The following is a 20487-nucleotide window of genomic DNA, read 5'->3' as shown; positions in this document are numbered from 1 at the left end:
GTGATTCGGATGCCAGGGTGACCACTGTTGTCGTGTGCTACTTGAAGTAATGGGTAGACAAGACTGGGAGGAATCACTGATAAGTTACGTCCATATTTGATGATCGATTGAAGTGTGGACGTGTCCACTGAGCTGAATGTTGATCGATCTGCTTCTGGTGTTTTATCGTTTGGATCGATCGATGTGATCGCTCGAGCAGGTGCTTCATATCGCACTTTGGTTTCGGTGTCCTGTTTCTGATGCTGTAGTATCACTGCTTCTCTGATGAATAGGTTTACCGGAGCGCGGGATAGGGCGTCGACGTGAGCCATTTGTGATCCCGGTTTATGTATTACTTCAAATGTGTAGAGACTTAACTCTTCAGACCAGCGGAAGAGTCGTTTTTTAGTCGACTGGAAGTTGATTAGCCATTTGAGAGCCTTGTGGTCGGTATAGAGGGTGAACTTGACTCCTTCCAGATAGATACGGAAGTATCTGATTGAATTATAGACGGCCAGACATTCCAGTTCGGTGACCGTGTATCGGGTTTCGGCGTCGGCAAGCTTTCTTGAATAGTAACCAATGGGTCGATCGGCTTGTAAAAGGATACCTGCTATTCCAATAATTGACGCGTCTGTGTGTAGATCGATCGGTATGTCCGGATTGTAGATAGCGCGGACGGGTTCCGATGCCATTAGTTGTTTTAATGTATTGAATGATCGATCACATTGATCGGTCCATTCAAACTCTTTGACTTTAGATTTCTTCATGAGTGATGTAAGTGGTGCTGTGATTGCTGCGAAGTCGGGAATGTATTCGCGTAAATAGTTGGCCAGTCCGTGAAAACGTTGAACTCCCTTTTGATCGATCGGTGTCGGAAAGTCCACTATTGCTTTAATCTTCGAGTCTGGAGGTCGGACTGATTTGCCATCAATGGAATGTCCTAAGAATTCTATGCGGTGTTTGGAAAACTCGCATTTCTCGCGTTTGAGTCGGGCATTGTTTTCGGCCAGACGTTTGAGTACTTCGGCCAGTAGATCGTCGTGTCGTTCTTGAGTTGAGGCATAGATGATGATGTCATCTAAATATGAAATGACACCGTTGTTGTGAAGATCGCCGAGGATCTTACGGACAACGCGGTGGAAGGTGGCCGGACTGTTCTTCAGTCCGAACGGTAGGACAGTCCATTCGAAGTGACCGTCGCGGGTGACGAATGCTGTTTTGGTGATGTCATCGGGTGCTACGGCGACTTGCCAGTAACCAGAGGCGAAGTCAAGTTTTGAAAATACGATCGATCCTTGGAGTCGATCGATCACGTCCGCGATGACTGGAAGTGGTGTCTTGTCAGCGATCGTTATTGAATTGAGTCGACGATAATCGATGCACAAACGATATGTGCCGTCTTTTTTGGGCGCCAAAGTAATCGGTGCGGCGTACGGACTGACGCTTTCCCGGATAAGACCTTTTGATAGGAGGTCCTTCACTTGGCGGGCAGTCTCAGCTGCCATTTGATGAGATTGACGGTATGGGCGCTGTGCGGTCGGTTGTTGATCGGTCAATACAATGCGATGCTCTTCGATGTTGATTCGGCCTAAATCTGTTGAATCGGCGGCAAAAATGTGTTGATAACTGTTTACGATTTGGTCAACTATATTGTCAGTTGTTTTATTTGATCGATCAGTCGGTACAGTTGATCGATCAGTCGGAACAGTTGATCGATCAGTCGGAACAGTTAATCGGTCAATCGCTGGACTTGTTATGTAATGGCAGTGATGTCCAGGTGTGGGCTTTGGTGAAAATGAATGTCTTTTGTTAGACCATTTGTAGGACACTGTTTTTGAATGAGTGTCTATTACGACTCCATATTTGCCCAGAGAGTCGAGGGATAGGAGGAGAGTATACTCGAAGCCTTCCAGTACTTGAGCTCTCATGTTGTATGTCATCCGATTGATAGTTAACTTGAAGTAGACTTCTCCAAGTGTTCGGATCGATCCTCTCGCAAGTGTTATACTGGTTGATCGATCCCGAGATATGCGAAGTCGTAGATGATTGGCTACTTGAAGTGGCATTAGGTTTACAGTAGATCCAGGGTCGGCGAAAGCTGATAATTCAAACCTTCCAATACGTCCAGGTATTAGAATTATACTGTCGATGGTGTCGCCAGAGGCCATAACTCGAGGACGGATGAAGTGATTTGATGCTTGAATACCAGTAGATGTATTGCCATTGTTAGGATTAGATGGATCTCTAGGTTGGGGACCAGTTAGTCTATGAGGACAGTCTTTGTGGAAATGCCAGGCAGTAGTTCCACGGTCGCGGCATATGCGGCACGAATATGGCGGCCTATTCTTTGAGCGATCAGATCGATCTGATCGATCATTTGGATTCCTCGGAGGTTTCTTGTCTTTGTCTTGAGAGAAGTGAGATCTGGGTTTATAGTGATGTTTTGTTTTGTCAGCTTCGATGTCCTGTGCCATCTCTAGCCAAGCGGTAGTAGTTGTGAATCTGCGGCCATAGAAATATTCTCGATATTCAGATTGTAGTCCTTCGGTGAGGAGGTTAGCTCTGTCGCTGTCGGAGTAGCCTTTGACGCGACGAAGAAGTTTCAGCTTCTCGTCGTAGTATGTCTTCATTGGTTCGGACCGTTGTTGTCGTCGTCTGTTAGCGGCTATGACTGGAGGTACGTCTGTATGTGCGTAACGGTCAAGTAGGAGTTGTCTTGCTTTAGGCCAACTGATGTCTTGATCGATCAAAACATCTGAGCCATAGTAGTTGGCGGCGTCATCGGACAGGAACTCCATAATGTCGTCCACTTTGTCTTCATCGGAGTGGAGTCGGAAGGATCGTTCAAACATCTGTATGAACGCCTCTATCGTCAGATTTGAATCTTGTGTTCCGCTAAACTTCGGGATCTTCCGTTGTTTAGTATGCGTGGGAACTCTTCGATCGATCCGATCGGTCAGATCGATCTGATCGGTCGTGTTTGAGGTGCTCTGTTGTGCCGGTTGGAGGCCTGTGTTGACAGTGGTATTGTTTTCGTTGTCAGACATGTTGTCGATGATGTCTTGATTGTCTTCAGTGACGGGAGTAGAGTTGAGGAGATAGCGTGTTCCACGTCGTGTAAGGCCTATAGTTAGGGATGTCATCAATCGCAGGTAAGGATCTAATAAGTGTGATCTGTGCCGACTGCGCCAATTTTGTTGTGGGCGGTTTGGTTTAACCTATGGATCAGTTGTCTAGCGTGGGTCGGTATGAGACCAACAACTGATAGTATCACTCAATTCCCACAACGGTATCAATTGATCGGTCAAAGACTTCCCAATTGATTTAGTGATCACTTGAAAGGCACTATTCGTGTCAAACAAAATGATGTACAGATCTGCAGTAGTGGTGACCGGAGTGTAGGCCAGGGATCGATCCGTTAGTACTATTGATAACTTCGATAACTTGTATGGATGGCCAGCGAAATGGTAGACTTTAAGTGGTAATCGATCAGACAATGCTTGAGGTGGATGATGGTGTGGATGTGATGATCGATCCAATGTTTCAGTGAAGACAATAACTTAGACACAGTTTAGTTACAATACTTTATTATAGTTAAGACAATTAAAATAGTAGTTAAAACAATGGTATAAAAATGGTATATATTTAAGAGCACATGTATGTGAATGCAATGGTGTATACAGTATAATGACTGATAGTCATGGTGGGTAAGATTGCACTGTAATGGTGGGTGAGATTGCACTGACTGTCTGGTGTGTCAGTACTGGTATTTATATGAGAGGAAGGTATAGGTATTTGGCGTACAGCTATTGGTTTGTTTGAATATAAGGACAGTTGTATAGATCGATCACTTGGCGCCAGTAATTGGTGTCATTGATCGATCAATCATAGGAAACGGTAGGTATTGAGCGATCAAAATAATTAATGAATTCAAAATAAGGGATTAAATGCACAAAAATAGGTATCAATAAAATAATACAAAAATTAAACATTAAAATTAAGGCTAAATAATATATGAAATATGAGTTTCTCAACACTCCCCGGCGCTTTAAGACTGGTCGCGGAGGTAATACGATTCAAGTTGTCCGACGTGAACCAGGATCGGGTCGGTTGAGTTGTCCAATGGTTTGATGTAAGCGTTGACAGGTCCGGGTATTGATGCGATGACATACGGTCCTGTATATTTCGGTGATAGTTTTTTCTTGTCCGGATGATTTGATGGTAGGCGCCGTTTGACCAATTGATCGATCCTTAGATCGATCGGCTTATGGTGTTTGTCGTAAGCGATCTTAGCTCTTGATTTACTACTATCCGTGCGTTGTTTGGCCAGTTGTCGGGCATCGGGTAAGTTGTCGGTTGTATTGAGAGAATCGGAGCCAAACATGAGGAACGACGGCGAGTATTCTGTAACGATATGTATAGTATTATTATAATTAGCTGTCACATCCTTTAATAGGGTAGTCCATTTGCGGCGAGGGTTTGCCAGTGATGCCAGAATCAATCCCTGTTTGATTGATCCATTCACCCTTTCGTTGGTGCCGTTAGTTTGTGGATGATATGTTGATGAGAATCGATGTCTGATTTGATGTTTGGATAAAAAGCGTTTAAAATCTCTTGATTTGAATGTCTTGTAATTGTCGGTAAGTATGGCTTCAGGTGTTTGTCCAGTTCCTTTTATGAGATCGATCAATAGGGATATACATGCAGGTGCTGAGTTGGTAGGCGTAGCTTTCGTCCATACATGTCGGGAGTGATGATCGATCACAACCTGTATATATTTATGTCTAGTGTTGGCGGCTTCGTTGCCCATAACTATAGTATCCATAGCTATAAGTTTTAGTGGTGCATCAGGTGTCGGAAGTGGTTGGAGCTGTCCATATGATGGATGATTAGTTGGTTTAGCCAATTGGCATATATGGCATGACTTGACATATTGCTTGATGTCGTGAATCATATCGGGCCAGTGATACTTTACTTTTATTTGTTTTGTAGTGATTCGGATGCCAGGGTGACCACTGTTGTCGTGTGCTACTTGAAGTAATGGGTAGACAAGACTGGGAGGAATCACTGATAAGTTACGTCCATATTTGATGATCGATTGAAGTGTGGACGTGTCCACTGAGCTGAATGTTGATCGATCTGCTTCTGGTGTTTTATCGTTTGGATCGATCGATGTGATCGCTCGAGCAGGTGCTTCATATCGCACTTTGGTTTCGGTGTCCTGTTTCTGATGCTGTAGTATCACTGCTTCTCTGATGAATAGGTTTACCGGAGCGCGGGATAGGGCGTCGACGTGAGCCATTTGTGATCCCGGTTTATGTATTACTTCAAATGTGTAGAGACTTAACTCTTCAGACCAGCGGAAGAGTCGTTTTTTAGTCGACTGGAAGTTGATTAGCCATTTGAGAGCCTTGTGGTCGGTATAGAGGGTGAACTTGACTCCTTCCAGATAGATACGGAAGTATCTGATTGAATTATAGACGGCCAGACATTCCAGTTCGGTGACCGTGTATCGGGTTTCGGCGTCGGCAAGCTTTCTTGAATAGTAACCAATGGGTCGATCGGCTTGTAAAAGGATACCTGCTATTCCAATAATTGACGCGTCTGTGTGTAGATCGATCGGTATGTCCGGATTGTAGATAGCGCGGACGGGTTCCGATGCCATTAGTTGTTTTAATGTATTGAATGATCGATCACATTGATCGGTCCATTCAAACTCTTTGACTTTAGATTTCTTCATGAGTGATGTAAGTGGTGCTGTGATTGCTGCGAAGTCGGGAATGTATTCGCGTAAATAGTTGGCCAGTCCGTGAAAACGTTGAACTCCCTTTTGATCGATCGGTGTCGGAAAGTCCACTATTGCTTTAATCTTCGAGTCTGGAGGTCGGACTGATTTGCCATCAATGGAATGTCCTAAGAATTCTATGCGGTGTTTGGAAAACTCGCATTTCTCGCGTTTGAGTCGGGCATTGTTTTCGGCCAGACGTTTGAGTACTTCGGCCAGTAGATCGTCGTGTCGTTCTTGAGTTGAGGCATAGATGATGATGTCATCTAAATATGAAATGACACCGTTGTTGTGAAGATCGCCGAGGATCTTACGGACAACGCGGTGGAAGGTGGCCGGACTGTTCTTCAGTCCGAACGGTAGGACAGTCCATTCGAAGTGACCGTCGCGGGTGACGAATGCTGTTTTGGTGATGTCATCGGGTGCTACGGCGACTTGCCAGTAACCAGAGGCGAAGTCAAGTTTTGAAAATACGATCGATCCTTGGAGTCGATCGATCACGTCCGCGATGACTGGAAGTGGTGTCTTGTCAGCGATCGTTATTGAATTGAGTCGACGATAATCGATGCACAAACGATATGTGCCGTCTTTTTTGGGCGCCAAAGTAATCGGTGCGGCGTACGGACTGGCGCTTTCCCGGATAAGACCTTTTGATAGGAGGTCCTTCACTTGGCGGGCAGTCTCAGCTGCCATTTGATGAGATTGACGGTATGGGCGCTGTGCGGTCGGTTGTTGATCGGTCAATACAATGCGATGCTCTTCGATGTTGATTCGGCCTAAATCTGTTGAATCGGCGGCAAAAATGTGTTGATAACTGTTTACGATTTGGTCAACTATATTGTCAGTTGTTTTATTTGATCGATCAGTCGGTACAGTTGATCGATCAGTCGGAACAGTTGATCGATCAGTCGGAACAGTTAATCGGTCAATCGCTGGACTTGTTATGTAATGGCAGTGATGTCCAGGTGTGGGCTTTGGTGAAAATGAATGTCTTTTGTTAGACCATTTGTAGGACACTGTTTTTGAATGAGTGTCTATTACGACTCCATATTTGCCCAGAGAGTCGAGGGATAGGAGGAGAGTATACTCGAAGCCTTCCAGTACTTGAGCTCTCATGTTGTATGTCATCCGATTGATAGTTAACTTGAAGTAGACTTCTCCAAGTGTTCGGATCGATCCTCTCGCAAGTGTTATACTGGTTGATCGATCCCGAGATATGCGAAGTCGTAGATGATTGGCTACTTGAAGTGGCATTAGGTTTACAGTAGATCCAGGGTCGGCGAAAGCTGATAATTCAAACCTTCCAATACGTCCAGGTATTAGAATTATACTGTCGATGGTGTCGCCAGAGGCCATAACTCGAGGACGGATGAAGTGATTTGATGCTTGAATACCAGTAGATGTATTGCCATTGTTAGGATTAGATGGATCTCTAGGTTGGGGACCAGTTAGTCTATGAGGACAGTCTTTGTGGAAATGCCAGGCAGTAGTTCCACGGTCGCGGCATATGCGGCACGAATATGGCGGCCTATTCTTTGAGCGATCAGATCGATCTGATCGATCATTTGGATTCCTCGGAGGTTTCTTGTCTTTGTCTTGAGAGAAGTGAGATCTGGGTTTATAGTGATGTTTTGTTTTGTCAGCTTCGATGTCCTGTGCCATCTCTAGCCAAGCGGTAGTAGTTGTGAATCTGCGGCCATAGAAATATTCTCGATATTCAGATTGTAGTCCTTCGGTGAGGAGGTTAGCTCTGTCGCTGTCGGAGTAGCCTTTGACGCGACGAAGAAGTTTCAGCTTCTCGTCGTAGTATGTCTTCATTGGTTCGGACCGTTGTTGTCGTCGTCTGTTAGCGGCTATGACTGGAGGTACGTCTGTATGTGCGTAACGGTCAAGTAGGAGTTGTCTTGCTTTAGGCCAACTGATGTCTTGATCGATCAAAACATCTGAGCCATAGTAGTTGGCGGCGTCATCGGACAGGAACTCCATAATGTCGTCCACTTTGTCTTCATCGGAGTGGAGTCGGAAGGATCGTTCAAACATCTGTATGAACGCCTCTATCGTCAGATTTGAATCTTGTGTTCCGCTAAACTTCGGGATCTTCCGTTGTTTAGTATGCGTGGGAACTCTTCGATCGATCCGATCGGTCAGATCGATCTGATCGGTCGTGTTTGAGGTGCTCTGTTGTGCCGGTTGGAGGCCTGTGTTGACAGTGGTATTGTTTTCGTTGTCAGACATGTTGTCGATGATGTCTTGATTGTCTTCAGTGACGGGAGTAGAGTTGAGGAGATAGCGTGTTCCACGTCGTGTAAGGCCTATAGTTAGGGATGTCATCAATCGCAGGTAAGGATCTAATAAGTGTGATCTGTGCCGACTGCGCCAATTTTGTTGTGGGCGGTTTGGTTTAACCTATGGATCAGTTGTCTAGCGTGGGTCGGTATGAGACCAACAACTGATAGTATCACTCAATTCCCACAACGGTATCAATTGATCGGTCAAAGACTTCCCAATTGATTTAGTGATCACTTGAAAGGCACTATTCGTGTCAAACAAAATGATGTACAGATCTGCAGTAGTGGTGACCGGAGTGTAGGCCAGGGATCGATCCGTTAGTACTATTGATAACTTCGATAACTTGTATGGATGGCCAGCGAAATGGTAGACTTTAAGTGGTAATCGATCAGACAATGCTTGAGGTGGATGATGGTGTGGATGTGATGATCGATCCAATGTTTCAGTGAAGACAATAACTTAGACACAGTTTAGTTACAATACTTTATTATAGTTAAGACAATTAAAATAGTAGTTAAAACAATGGTATAAAAATGGTATATATTTAAGAGCACATGTATGTGAATGCAATGGTGTATACAGTATAATGACTGATAGTCATGGTGGGTAAGATTGCACTGTAATGGTGGGTGAGATTGCACTGACTGTCTGGTGTGTCAGTACTGGTATTTATATGAGAGGAAGGTATAGGTATTTGGCGTACAGCTATTGGTTTGTTTGAATATAAGGACAGTTGTATAGATCGATCACTTGGCGCCAGTAATTGGTGTCATTGATCGATCAATCATAGGAAACGGTAGGTATTGAGCGATCAAAATAATTAATGAATTCAAAATAAGGGATTAAATGCACAAAAATAGGTATCAATAAAATAATACAAAAATTAAACATTAAAATTAAGGCTAAATAATATATGAAATATGAGTTTCTCAACAAAATATATATTTTAAAGTTTATTTAGGTTTATGTTTGCAATATTGCAATAATTTGTCCGCAATTAAAGCCGAAGACAATAATCGACTAAAATTATCACAAATTTTTTAATAATTGTTTTTTACTATATATTTACAAGTATTTTTTAATATAGTGTTGTTATAATTATTTCATGTTGTTTTGAAATTATAAAACAGTAATTCAATAAAACTGATTTAATTTTTAATTATTTATCAAATCTTACTTTTTTAGATGTCATCATAAATAATGAAACATTTTCATTATTATATTGTATAATCAAAATTAGAAAATATTATATCAATGACTTTGTAAAATTTTATAAAAACAGTGAAACTTTTTTAAAAAATGATAGATTTATGTAAAATTTAATTTTTATTTTTTGTTTTCTTTACATTAAATATAATAATAATTTAATATATAAATTAATAAATATAATAATAATAAAAAAATTTGCATACATATTACAATTGATAGATTACAAACAAGTTACAAGTTAAGATAATTATTAAAATCATATTATTTTAAAATTACAATCAATTGAATCATAAATTAGAGTATTTAAAAGTTACAAAAAATACTCATTTAAATAGTATTTATATTTTTAAAATCACAAAAATATCCATAAATTAATTATTTAACTTGTTTAAATTGTATTAAATATTATATAAAAAGAGCGGATAAAAACTTGATGAGACTTAATAAATAATAATAAAAGTGGAAGAGGGGTTAAGGAGGTCAGGTGGACAACCATTTGGGTATACCTGTAAATTACATGTAAAAACCCCATACACATGCTCACACACACACACACACACACACACATACTTTATATAATGGGGGGACTTGACTGTGTGGTGACAGTTGAATAATTGTATGGGACTGAACTAAWAAAAACCACTTTTGTGTCAACCCATTGACTTGTGTGTCATATCTTACTGAACAATATAGTTCTTCAATTTAGTCGGCAGACAAACGTCGTCAGATCTGAACCGTTGGAACCCTTGTTTGCCAATTGACGAACGGATCACTTGACGACAGCACTCYCGAAGCAATAGTGGACTTTTATCGAGACATGACTCGTATCGGATGCCGATCTCTCCATTACCCCATACGGTACTGATCACAGGATATAGTTTTTGGCCCTTCAGTCCATTGAAGGCTACKCCCAAATAGACATTGTCGACAATAAAGCCCAGTGTGCCGGCATCCATGTCCAGCACCACTTTGAACTCGTCGGGAATGTCGAATATCTCATGACTGGTCAACCATTGAGGATAAGTCTGCTCTTCGTTATTGTGATAGCATTTGTTGCGGACCAGATCCCAGCCCCACGACTCTCCATTTGAACCAACCAGAGAGCAATAGCCTATTGACAACAACAACAACAAAAATGTTAGATAAGATAATAACGATTTTTAAATATTGAAATATCATTTAACAGGAAATTTAAAAAAAACAAATTCCATAATTTATACTAAAAAATAGATAAAATATAAAAAATTTTAGGGGAATAAAAAAGAGGGAAGAAATTATTTACTTAAAAATAAGTTTAGTATTGAAATTAAATTAAAGAAAAACTTTTTTTAAAAAAAGTAATTATATTAAAAAAATTTTTTTTAGTATAAATGTTAATGATATTCACTTATTATTTATTGATAATAATAATAATAGTAACAAAAATAATAAAAATTCTTGAATTATTATTCACTGACAAACAAATAAAAAAACTTGTTTTGAAACATAAGTAGAGATGACTAATATAAAGGTTGAGCTAAAGGTTTGCCCTCAACCGAGACATACATATAGTATAGAGAAGCGCTTTTGTATAATTAAAGTGGTGGTCACTGACCTGTCATATGCATTGGTGATGCTTCAGTGGCTACTCCTACCATAGCGTGTGTGCCCCGACAATCGGTCGGCCATTTAATTGTCCACACATGCAGACCAGTACTGTAGGCAATGCGGCCACGAATACAATCGGTAGACTTGGCTACTGGTCGTCGTTTGCCAACCAGTCCTTCATCTCTGATGATAATATGTGGACTCTTGTGTTCGGATGACCAGGAATTAAGCACTTGTATCTCATGACCAACTGATTCCTGTTCAAGTAGTCGATCCAAATGTGGCGGTCGTTCGGCGTGTCCTTCGGCAATACTGTCCTTGTGTGTATTACCCGAACCGGTACCGGCACTCTGTTGGCCTCCCTTTCCTCCATTATTATTGTTATTATTGTTAGCTCTGATGGATCGCACCAATGAATGTAAATCCATATTAATGTTGACTATAGTAGCTCTAAATTGTGGCCAATTCTCTATTAAGCGAAACATATTGTGTGATTGTTTTGGAAAACTTTTTTTTAATATATTATTTATATTATTATTATATTTCAATTATCAAGTTTTTATCAGTCAAACACATAAACAAATACTATATATCCTAAAAAACACAGACACTTGAATAATATTTGTAGTAATAGTAATTTTTATTAACAGTAGTATTATTTAGTAATAATTATTATTTAATATATATATAAATAATATGTTATTAGTTGGCTTTATAATTATTATACTATTAATAAAAAATATAATCACAAATAAAAATTATGAGATATGAAAGTTACATATGAAAATAACAACCCTGGTGCTTTATCACTGGCAAATCAAAAAAAAGTTTTATATATTAAATACGATATTATGATATTTTTATAGCAAAATAAAAATTCGCATAATATACAACATATATATATAGTAAACTGTAGTAGTTTTATAACATTAGTTGCAATAATTTTTTGTTGTTTTTTATAAATATCTAATTTTGTTATTTCATTTAATATCACTATTAGATGTTTAATATTTATTTAATGAATTAATAAAAAATATTAAATTAATTTTTATCGTTATAGAACATAAGACATAAAATTTATATATATAACTAATATAACATTTATGAAAAAAATATTATGTAAAATCATTTTAGTTAATCAATTTTATATCAGAATCTGATATATTGCTAGCAAACTCCCTGATCACGATAGTAGTAGGTATTATGAACCACTGGTATTATATATACAGTACACACATATGTATTAAATTAACATAAAAATATTTTATAAACGTTAACATTAGAAATACACGACTACTACTACTTTTCAATAATAATAATAATAACAACTTTAACAGTGATCAGAGACAAGTCATAAGGTCTGACTCATTGAAAATCTCAACAAACAATTGTTGAAAAATATAATAAAATTTATATATAGATATATAAATAAATATATAATAGAAAAAATTATTTAATAAAAAGTTGTTTTCAATCACACATACAGTACACACTTAAGTACAAAAATTAATGGTTAATAATTTAAATTAATTTATTATTATTATTACTTATATTAATAACAATCACCAGGGCTTCCACACCAAACAATAACCTGACACTTATGATGTATAATATCTAATATATATATATATTGAATATTCTGGGTATGAATATACCGTAGAAAGACACAAAATAAGCATAAATAGTGAGTTAGGGGTTAACTAACATTTTTTTGACTCTGACTTTCCTATTATAATATGGTCTCTCCTCCCGGTGTTAACAACACTCAGACAACTTCACTAACAAACCATTTGAAACTCTGGGGAATGTAAGGAAAAAACTTGTTTTTCAATGTATTTTTTGTGAGTGTGTGTGTGTGAGTATGTATTTTAAAATACAGTATACAACAACAACTAGTATTTTATGGTAGTCAATGTGCGGTTCAAAAAACTTTAAAAAACAATTTGTTTTATTTTACTACTATTATWATTATTATAATTATTACTTTAAATATTTTATCTATAATAATATATTATTGCTCTTTTAACAATAAAAATCGCCATTAATTTTACTGTATTATATGCACCAAAATTGAATTGTTTTTAATAAAAATTTATTTATTTAATCTTATATAATCTGGCAATTGATTTTATTTATTTAAATATCTGTAAATTAATTATTGAAAAACTATAAATAATTATTGATATGTCAATATTAGACATGTTATGTATAATTTATTTGTTATATTTATGTTTGACAACAAAAATATTTTGCTCAATAAAAATTCTTTAATATCATTGACACTATATGTACAATTAGCCTTGATACATAATTTTTAATATACTGTACATATAAGCATACAAACATTTATATAGTGTCTACAAAAAAATAATAATAATATTTTAATAATATTTTTGCCAATAAGTAAAATCATTATTATAGATAATTTATTATTATTCTAAAAATATTCCTAAGTTTTTTAACATGGAAAATTGTTAAACATGTGATAGAAATTTAATAGTAATAAATACATAATCTACCAATAACTTTTTAATTATTTTATGATAATATAAATGATTATTCAAATAACATAAATATAATCAATAAGAATAAACAATATACAGTATGTATATAATAATAATAATAATAATATCACATTTGWTCGAGGTCAATTAGCTTTTAATTTTTTAGATAAATAAATAAACGGCAACATATTTATTCGTAATTTAAAATAAATTATGTGAGAATCAGTCAAAATTGAAAATTATTTAATAAATCAATACAATATAAGTTTATTTATTATATATTGTAGAAGAGTATTAATATTAAATCAAAATTAAATTTATAGTTAAACGGTAGATGTCATTGAAATAAGATAATTATGTTATTTTTAGTAATTGTAAATAATTTTTAAATTGATCATTTAAGGTATAACAAAAATAATAAATCAATTTAATAAATATAAATACATATCGATAGCTATTAGTGAGAGAACCTTGCTTTAAAAATAATGTTTGAGAAAATTTCACTATTATCATCAAATAAATTAAAAACCAGTTGAGAATGCTAAAAAGCATTTCCAACGAACTATCCAACTGTTGGGTATCAAATGATTTAGTATGACAAAATAAACTCAACTATAGTCATGTGTGGTATCAAATGATTCAGTATGACAAAATAAACTCAACTATAGTCATGTGTGGTATCAAATGATTCAGTATGACAAAATAAACTCATTTTTAATTCTCTACAAAATTCTTAACGTTAAAATTTTTAACTAATTTTTCTTTGACCATTTTTTCTATCTTCCCGAAGAGATATCAAAATTTTAAAGCATATTTTTTATGCTTGTTTTTGATGCTTTATTCAAATCTATACTCAAAAATTTTTACCTAAAATTTTTTTGACTGGCCGCCATTTTCTCTATGTTCCCGAAGAGATATCAAAATTTTAATGCTGATCCCCTATACCTATTTTTGATTAATCCAAATCTGAAGTCAAAATTTAAAAATTCAATAAAAAGCGGACGGACGGAAGGACGGAAGGACATATACATAGAAAAAAATAAACTTAACTCACCGATGAACATTTTAATTTGTAAAAAAATGTTTACATAAAAATTACCTATTTGCTAATATATTAACTAGATTATAGTTAAATTATTAACATGAATTAAAATCATTATCATATTTGAAAGACTATTAAAATAATTTTAAATAACATATTTTTAGTAGTTATTTATAGTAATAAAATTTTATTTACTAATTTATATTTCATATAAATAGAGATATTAYATTTCAAGCAGTTATTAAATAATTTAAATTAATTTACTTTTAATAAAAATCATATTTTAATAATAAGTTACATTAAAAACAATATGAGTTCTTGTAATAGTTGTTTATTTTTAAAACTAAAAACTACAATAAATATAAATTATTATTTAGATTTATTTATTATTATTCAATTGCTATTTTATGGTTTTTAATTTTTATTATGTATTATTAATTACATTAAAAAATTACCTAGTCAATGTTAGAGAGTTAAGAATATTAGATAATAAATGCTAATTATTTTATTAGAAAAAAAACATTACAAATATTTTTATTGTTAGTATTTTTTTCACATATCAAGGGCTTTAAAAATAATGTCAATACTAAACTTTTATATTATTATTACAATTGTATTTATATAACATAATTGATTTAGTTAATAGTCAATAGTTAATAATTATTGACATTTTTTTTACTTTGATTACTTCTACTACAGTAAAATATTGAATACTGTAMAGTAATTTTATAAAGTTTAATATAATCTTAAAAATAAATGCAGGTGTTATATCGTAAATTACTTTAAATAAATATTTAACTAAATAATTAAATTTTCTTAATTTTGTTTAATAAATTACACTATCATTTATAATATAATATATTGACAATAAAAGTATTGGTAATGCTATGACTATCAAATACTTAGTGACACTAAAATTAGTGTTATTAGTAATAACTTATTACATTTAAGTAYTCAAATACTAATGTAATAATTGCAAAACTAATACTCAATTTAAGATTAATTATTTAAATAAAAAAATTCATTATTAATTGAATGATTGGAAAAATATTTATTGAAAATTTCAAACATTTTGTAATAAACAGTATAGTATATAATTGATATATCTGAGATATTTGCTAATTCATGCATAAAATTTATACTGTGTAAAATCAATAGTGTAATACCTGCWTAATAGTTACCATTATAATATAGATTATGTAATTATTTAAAAATATTTCTAAAATAAAAATAATATTTATCTGTAAAAAAACTTAATTATATCTTCAAATAAGCAAAGTATTATTTATTAGGGGTTTATWTATTAATTAATTCAAATAATTTTATTAAAAAAGAAGACTATTAGGCAAAGTTTAATTATTTATTTGCACTCAATGTTTGATCAACTGGGTTGACCACAAACTACTTGTGTGCACACATAGTATTATTATTAAAGATAATTAACAACACTAATAGACAAACTAATGAGATTTGTTGTCAAAATATTTCCTGATTTTTTTTTTGTCAAATCTTATCAGACATTTCATTCATTAACCCTGAAATTTTTTTTGAACTAAATTATTTTTTTAAATATTTATAATTTTTAATAATTGTATCATAAGTTATGGTTAGTGCTGTTCAACAACTTTTATAGAGTAGAGTACAACATTCCCAGTGTGTTCATCACCGATGGCTATAGATTTATATATATATATAATTAAATCAAATACAGTATAATGGCTTATATTGTAAACTTTTAAAAGTTTAGAGACATACAGTAGTATATATATAATACAGTACACTGTAGTTATTTAATTTATATACTTTTACATTGATCTTTCTCACTGTTTAATCATTTAATTAATAATAACTTTTGAAATAATATAAAACTGGTTTTCAAGGCTTTGTCTTTTAGATGTATTTAACCCTTAAAAACAATTTAGTAAATGATTGACTATTTTATTTCACTTGACAACAACTATAGAGAGAAAGAGAGAGAGAGAGAGAGAGAAAGTTTCAAATATAATTTATTTAATAATCAATAATTTACATTCATTTTAAAGATATATATATATAWAAATTATATATCAAATAATTATTTCAACATATATTAATAAACGAAAAAAAAATTTATTGAATAGATCATATCATATGATTCATATGTTAAATAAACATTGAAGTAATAAAAAAATATTTATAATAATAAAAATAATATATATTAATAGTAAATGTGAGATATTTTTCTTTATTTGCTAAGCGCGCGAAAAAAATATATAAACTGTATAAAATATAATTGAAATTTATCACCAAGGTTATCTCTATCCCATCAAGACAATAATATATTAAATTATTAATGATTTATTTAAAAACCTTGCCTCTAAAGTTATATCATATAACTTATGTCTCCCCAAATTGCGGGTTTAAATTACTTATTTAAAAAACACATACAATAATTTTTACTGGCAGTTATGCTAATAGTTAGCCAGGTCATTAAAATTAAACAATAAATGATTTATTTATTGAAATTCAAGTCATGTATTGTATTATTATTGTAATATCAAAAATCTTAATTTCGATAATAATGTCTCAAATATAGTATGGCAGACAATAATAATATCATAAATATATTAAATTATGTAATTAAATGCATTACAAATATTTTCTATAGAAAAAACTTTTTTTTATAAAACATTTTTTTTGTATTATTAAAATAATTAATTACAATTACAATCAACTTTAAATATTTACATTAAAATGTGATACAACATTTGAAACGTTTTAAATATTTTAGCTAGATCAGAAAAAACACAAAATGATTTTTATAAAACAATTTTATTTTGTGAGAGAAACTTTAGATTGATTAAATTATATATATATATATATATATACTGTATATATATATTTAAAACTCATAATATACTTATAAAACTATACTATCTATTATATAGTATTTCCTTTATGTAATTAAATAATATTATTATTATTAAAATATTTATATACTGTAATTATAGTGTATTATTATTAATACTGCATTGTCTGCAACTATTGTTAGGTCTATAAACTCTCAAACATTAAAAGTATTATTATTATTATTATATGAAATAAAAAAAATCCAATAAAAATTTAATCACATTTTTTTCTTATAATAACTCGCAAAAATAAATAGTGATATTGACCTCTAATTGCAACCATAGGCTGGGCTGTTATGTATCAATAAATATACATTGCATGTGTGTATGTGTTTTCTGTATATTAATATATATTCAAAAATGATAGCACATGTATGTGCAGCGCACATATAAGTAGCCCGAGATATATACAGAGAGTTGTTGTGTTTGATGACTGAGTTCAAGGCTCTCACACCAGTGCTGGAGTAGTAGTAACTCTGGTAGTAGAAAGAGAGTAGAGTGCAAACACTTCTCACCCGACGGTACCCTAACATTATGGTGAGTGTCTGATAGGGATAGCACGGGTAGGCAAATGACTCTCTACGGCAACAAATAGAGCGCTGATAAGCATTAGACAGCCCTCTATATCTCATATCTATCGACACATATTTTTTCAAAAAAAAATATATATATATAATATCTTAATAATAATCTGAATATAAACAAACAATTATTGTCTGATAAAATACATAATTTGATAATTAATTTTAAAAATAATATATATATATAATTAATTAGCACTTGAAGTTTRATTAATTAAATTAAATAATTTCTTTTTTAGCTATTTTTGAGACAAAAAAACACATTAAGTAATATTATTTTATTTTTTTCATTTGCTTTACAAATATTTGTATTTAATTAAGACTTAAAAAGTTATTTAGTAGAGAAATATAAATAAATATTTTTAGATAATTTTTTTCACGACAACAACAACACAGACAAAAAAAACTAACTCATAAATCATTAAACAAACAACAAATTAAATATAAAATTTTGTAATAATAAATATTAAACAATAAATCAATATTGACTATTGAATTAATGAATTACACTTATATTATATAAGTTATATATCATCATAAAAAATACATACTGTCTGTATATTATTGTATAAATAGATAATTTTTTAAACAAAGAAATTATTTTTACAACAACAGAAAAATATTAATAATAATAACATTTATATTTCAAAATAAATTATTATATTTGAAAACTTACTTTAATTTAAAATTTCAATTTGAAGTCCCGGTGCGGATGATAGCGTGTATGTGTGTGTATGAAAATGTGGAAAATCACTGCAATAACTTAAGTCTATATATGGTATGGTATGGCTAATGTATGGGTCAATCATCCACAAAACACATATACAGACAGCTATTGATTTTTTCAGTGTATATATATTTTGGAGAATATGCTAAACACCAGAATATAATGAAACAGATATATATATATAWTAAATGAAAACAATAAAAATCAGGTTCACTGCCAGCACAGGGAGTTTCGTTCACTTCGTCTCTCTCTTTCAGTTAAAGTACAATCAACGCGATGTCAAAACGCAAAGAGTCAATGCCTACTAAATATTTCCCAAATGGTTTGTATTTACTGTATATATATTATACTGTATTTTAATAAGTTTGTTGTTGTTGTTATGAAAAACTCATAGAAATACTGTATAAATTGTATTATAAATATGACTATAACTTTGTGTTTAGTTTTATGGAAAACACTACTCTTACTGTACGTACACCCAAACACACACTCACTCATACAACAGTATATTATATTAATAGCACATGGAGTTTGAGAGGTATATTTTAATAGAGTATTATACTGTATAATATATTATATATATATATATATATATATAGAGAGAGAGAGAGAGCACATACTACTACTATACTATAAACCAGCTAATGATTCATAGATGGATTCATAGACCAACTTAAATGATATTTAATAAGTATTACTTAAATTAGTTTTTGATAAACCCAGTGCTGATGTCTATATTATATTAGTATATATTTTACAGGTATATATATATATAATACAGCATTATCAATATATTAACATTTATACAGTATTTAAATAAATATATATATTTATATAATTTAATATATAATGTTTAAAACAATTTTTTCCACAAAAAAAATTCTACTGTAAATGATAAATACAGTATTTATAACATTATACTAAATATTATATGAAATAAAAAACACATTAGGTTTCAAGTTATATCATAAATAGTATAAACAAACATGTTTTCTACAAAATATTATTAAAACAGATTTTTTTGTTTGGTCTGTTAATAGCAGAGTATAAAAAAAGTTATTTAATGTTTACTACATTTTAAATAAAAAATTTTCTATTTTAAAAATAAAATTGTTTACAAAAAAATTGATTATAAATTTTTTTTATATACTTACGGTTTATCAATAATGAGTAGTGGATATATTTAATTGATGGACAACCAACAACAAAAATTATATATATATTTAGTTTTAAATCAAATAATATTTGACAACTTTTTTTTCACACAAAAAAAACGTAATCCGATGTCAACCTTGAATTAAATATCAAATATATATTTATATATTGCAATTTCAAAAAAAATTAAATAAATCTAACGTAAAACATACAATATATGACTAAAAATAATATCGCAAATAAAACGGTTGACTTAATACTYATTAGAGCTTTATTTTGTTGTGTTATTAAAAATAATAAAATTATTGTATTAAATACTACACAACAACAGTATTAATGATATATCATATAAAATATGTAGACATTTACATATATTATATATAGTATATGATATATAGACACAACTATGAAATATCTAGTGGAAAAAATTATGTTTGTCACTCAATATTGCAAATGTTAAATAAAAAACTTTTTGTTTCAACAAATATATTTAATATAATAATCAGTATAACTGTGTTGTTGCTAATTAACCAAAATAACAGACAAACAATTATAAGAGAGAAAGAGAGGGCAAAAAAATAAATGAGATAAATTCAATACTAAATAAACAATTAATTTTTTGTTACTTTCTATCCGTTTTCAATGCTGATACCAATGATTTTTTAAAAATATATAACAAACAAACTGTTGCCATTATATTATAGATAAATTTATATATATATATATATATACATTATT

The 20487-nt window shown here is 32.1% G+C and overlaps 1 protein-coding gene across 1 annotated transcript; it reads right to left on the bottom strand.

The window, feature by feature from the left end:
- Nucleotides 1-9662: 9662 nt before the first annotated feature.
- On the bottom strand, nt 9663-19808 carry LOC128957937 (SPRY domain-containing SOCS box protein 4-like). The gene is made up of 3 exons (XM_054303755.1): nt 19749-19808; nt 10860-11321; nt 9663-10376 (listed from the first exon to the last, which is right to left on the bottom strand). Exons 2-3 carry the CDS (start codon nt 11278-11280, stop codon nt 9943-9945), a joined length of 855 nt encoding a protein of 284 aa, XP_054159730.1. The 5' UTR covers nt 11281-11321; nt 19749-19808; the 3' UTR covers nt 9663-9942.
- Between the last annotated feature and the right edge of the window lie 679 nt (nt 19809-20487).

This window comes from Oppia nitens, unplaced genomic scaffold (assembly GCF_028296485.1).
Source record: "Oppia nitens isolate AA-2021 unplaced genomic scaffold, nextdenovo-longstitch-racon4-pilon3 scaffold13_pilon_pilon_pilon, whole genome shotgun sequence".
Classification (NCBI taxonomy): Eukaryota; Metazoa; Arthropoda; class Arachnida; order Sarcoptiformes; family Oppiidae; genus Oppia; species Oppia nitens.
Note: the sequence above shows the minus strand (reverse complement) of the source record. Positions and strands in the feature narration are given on the sequence as shown.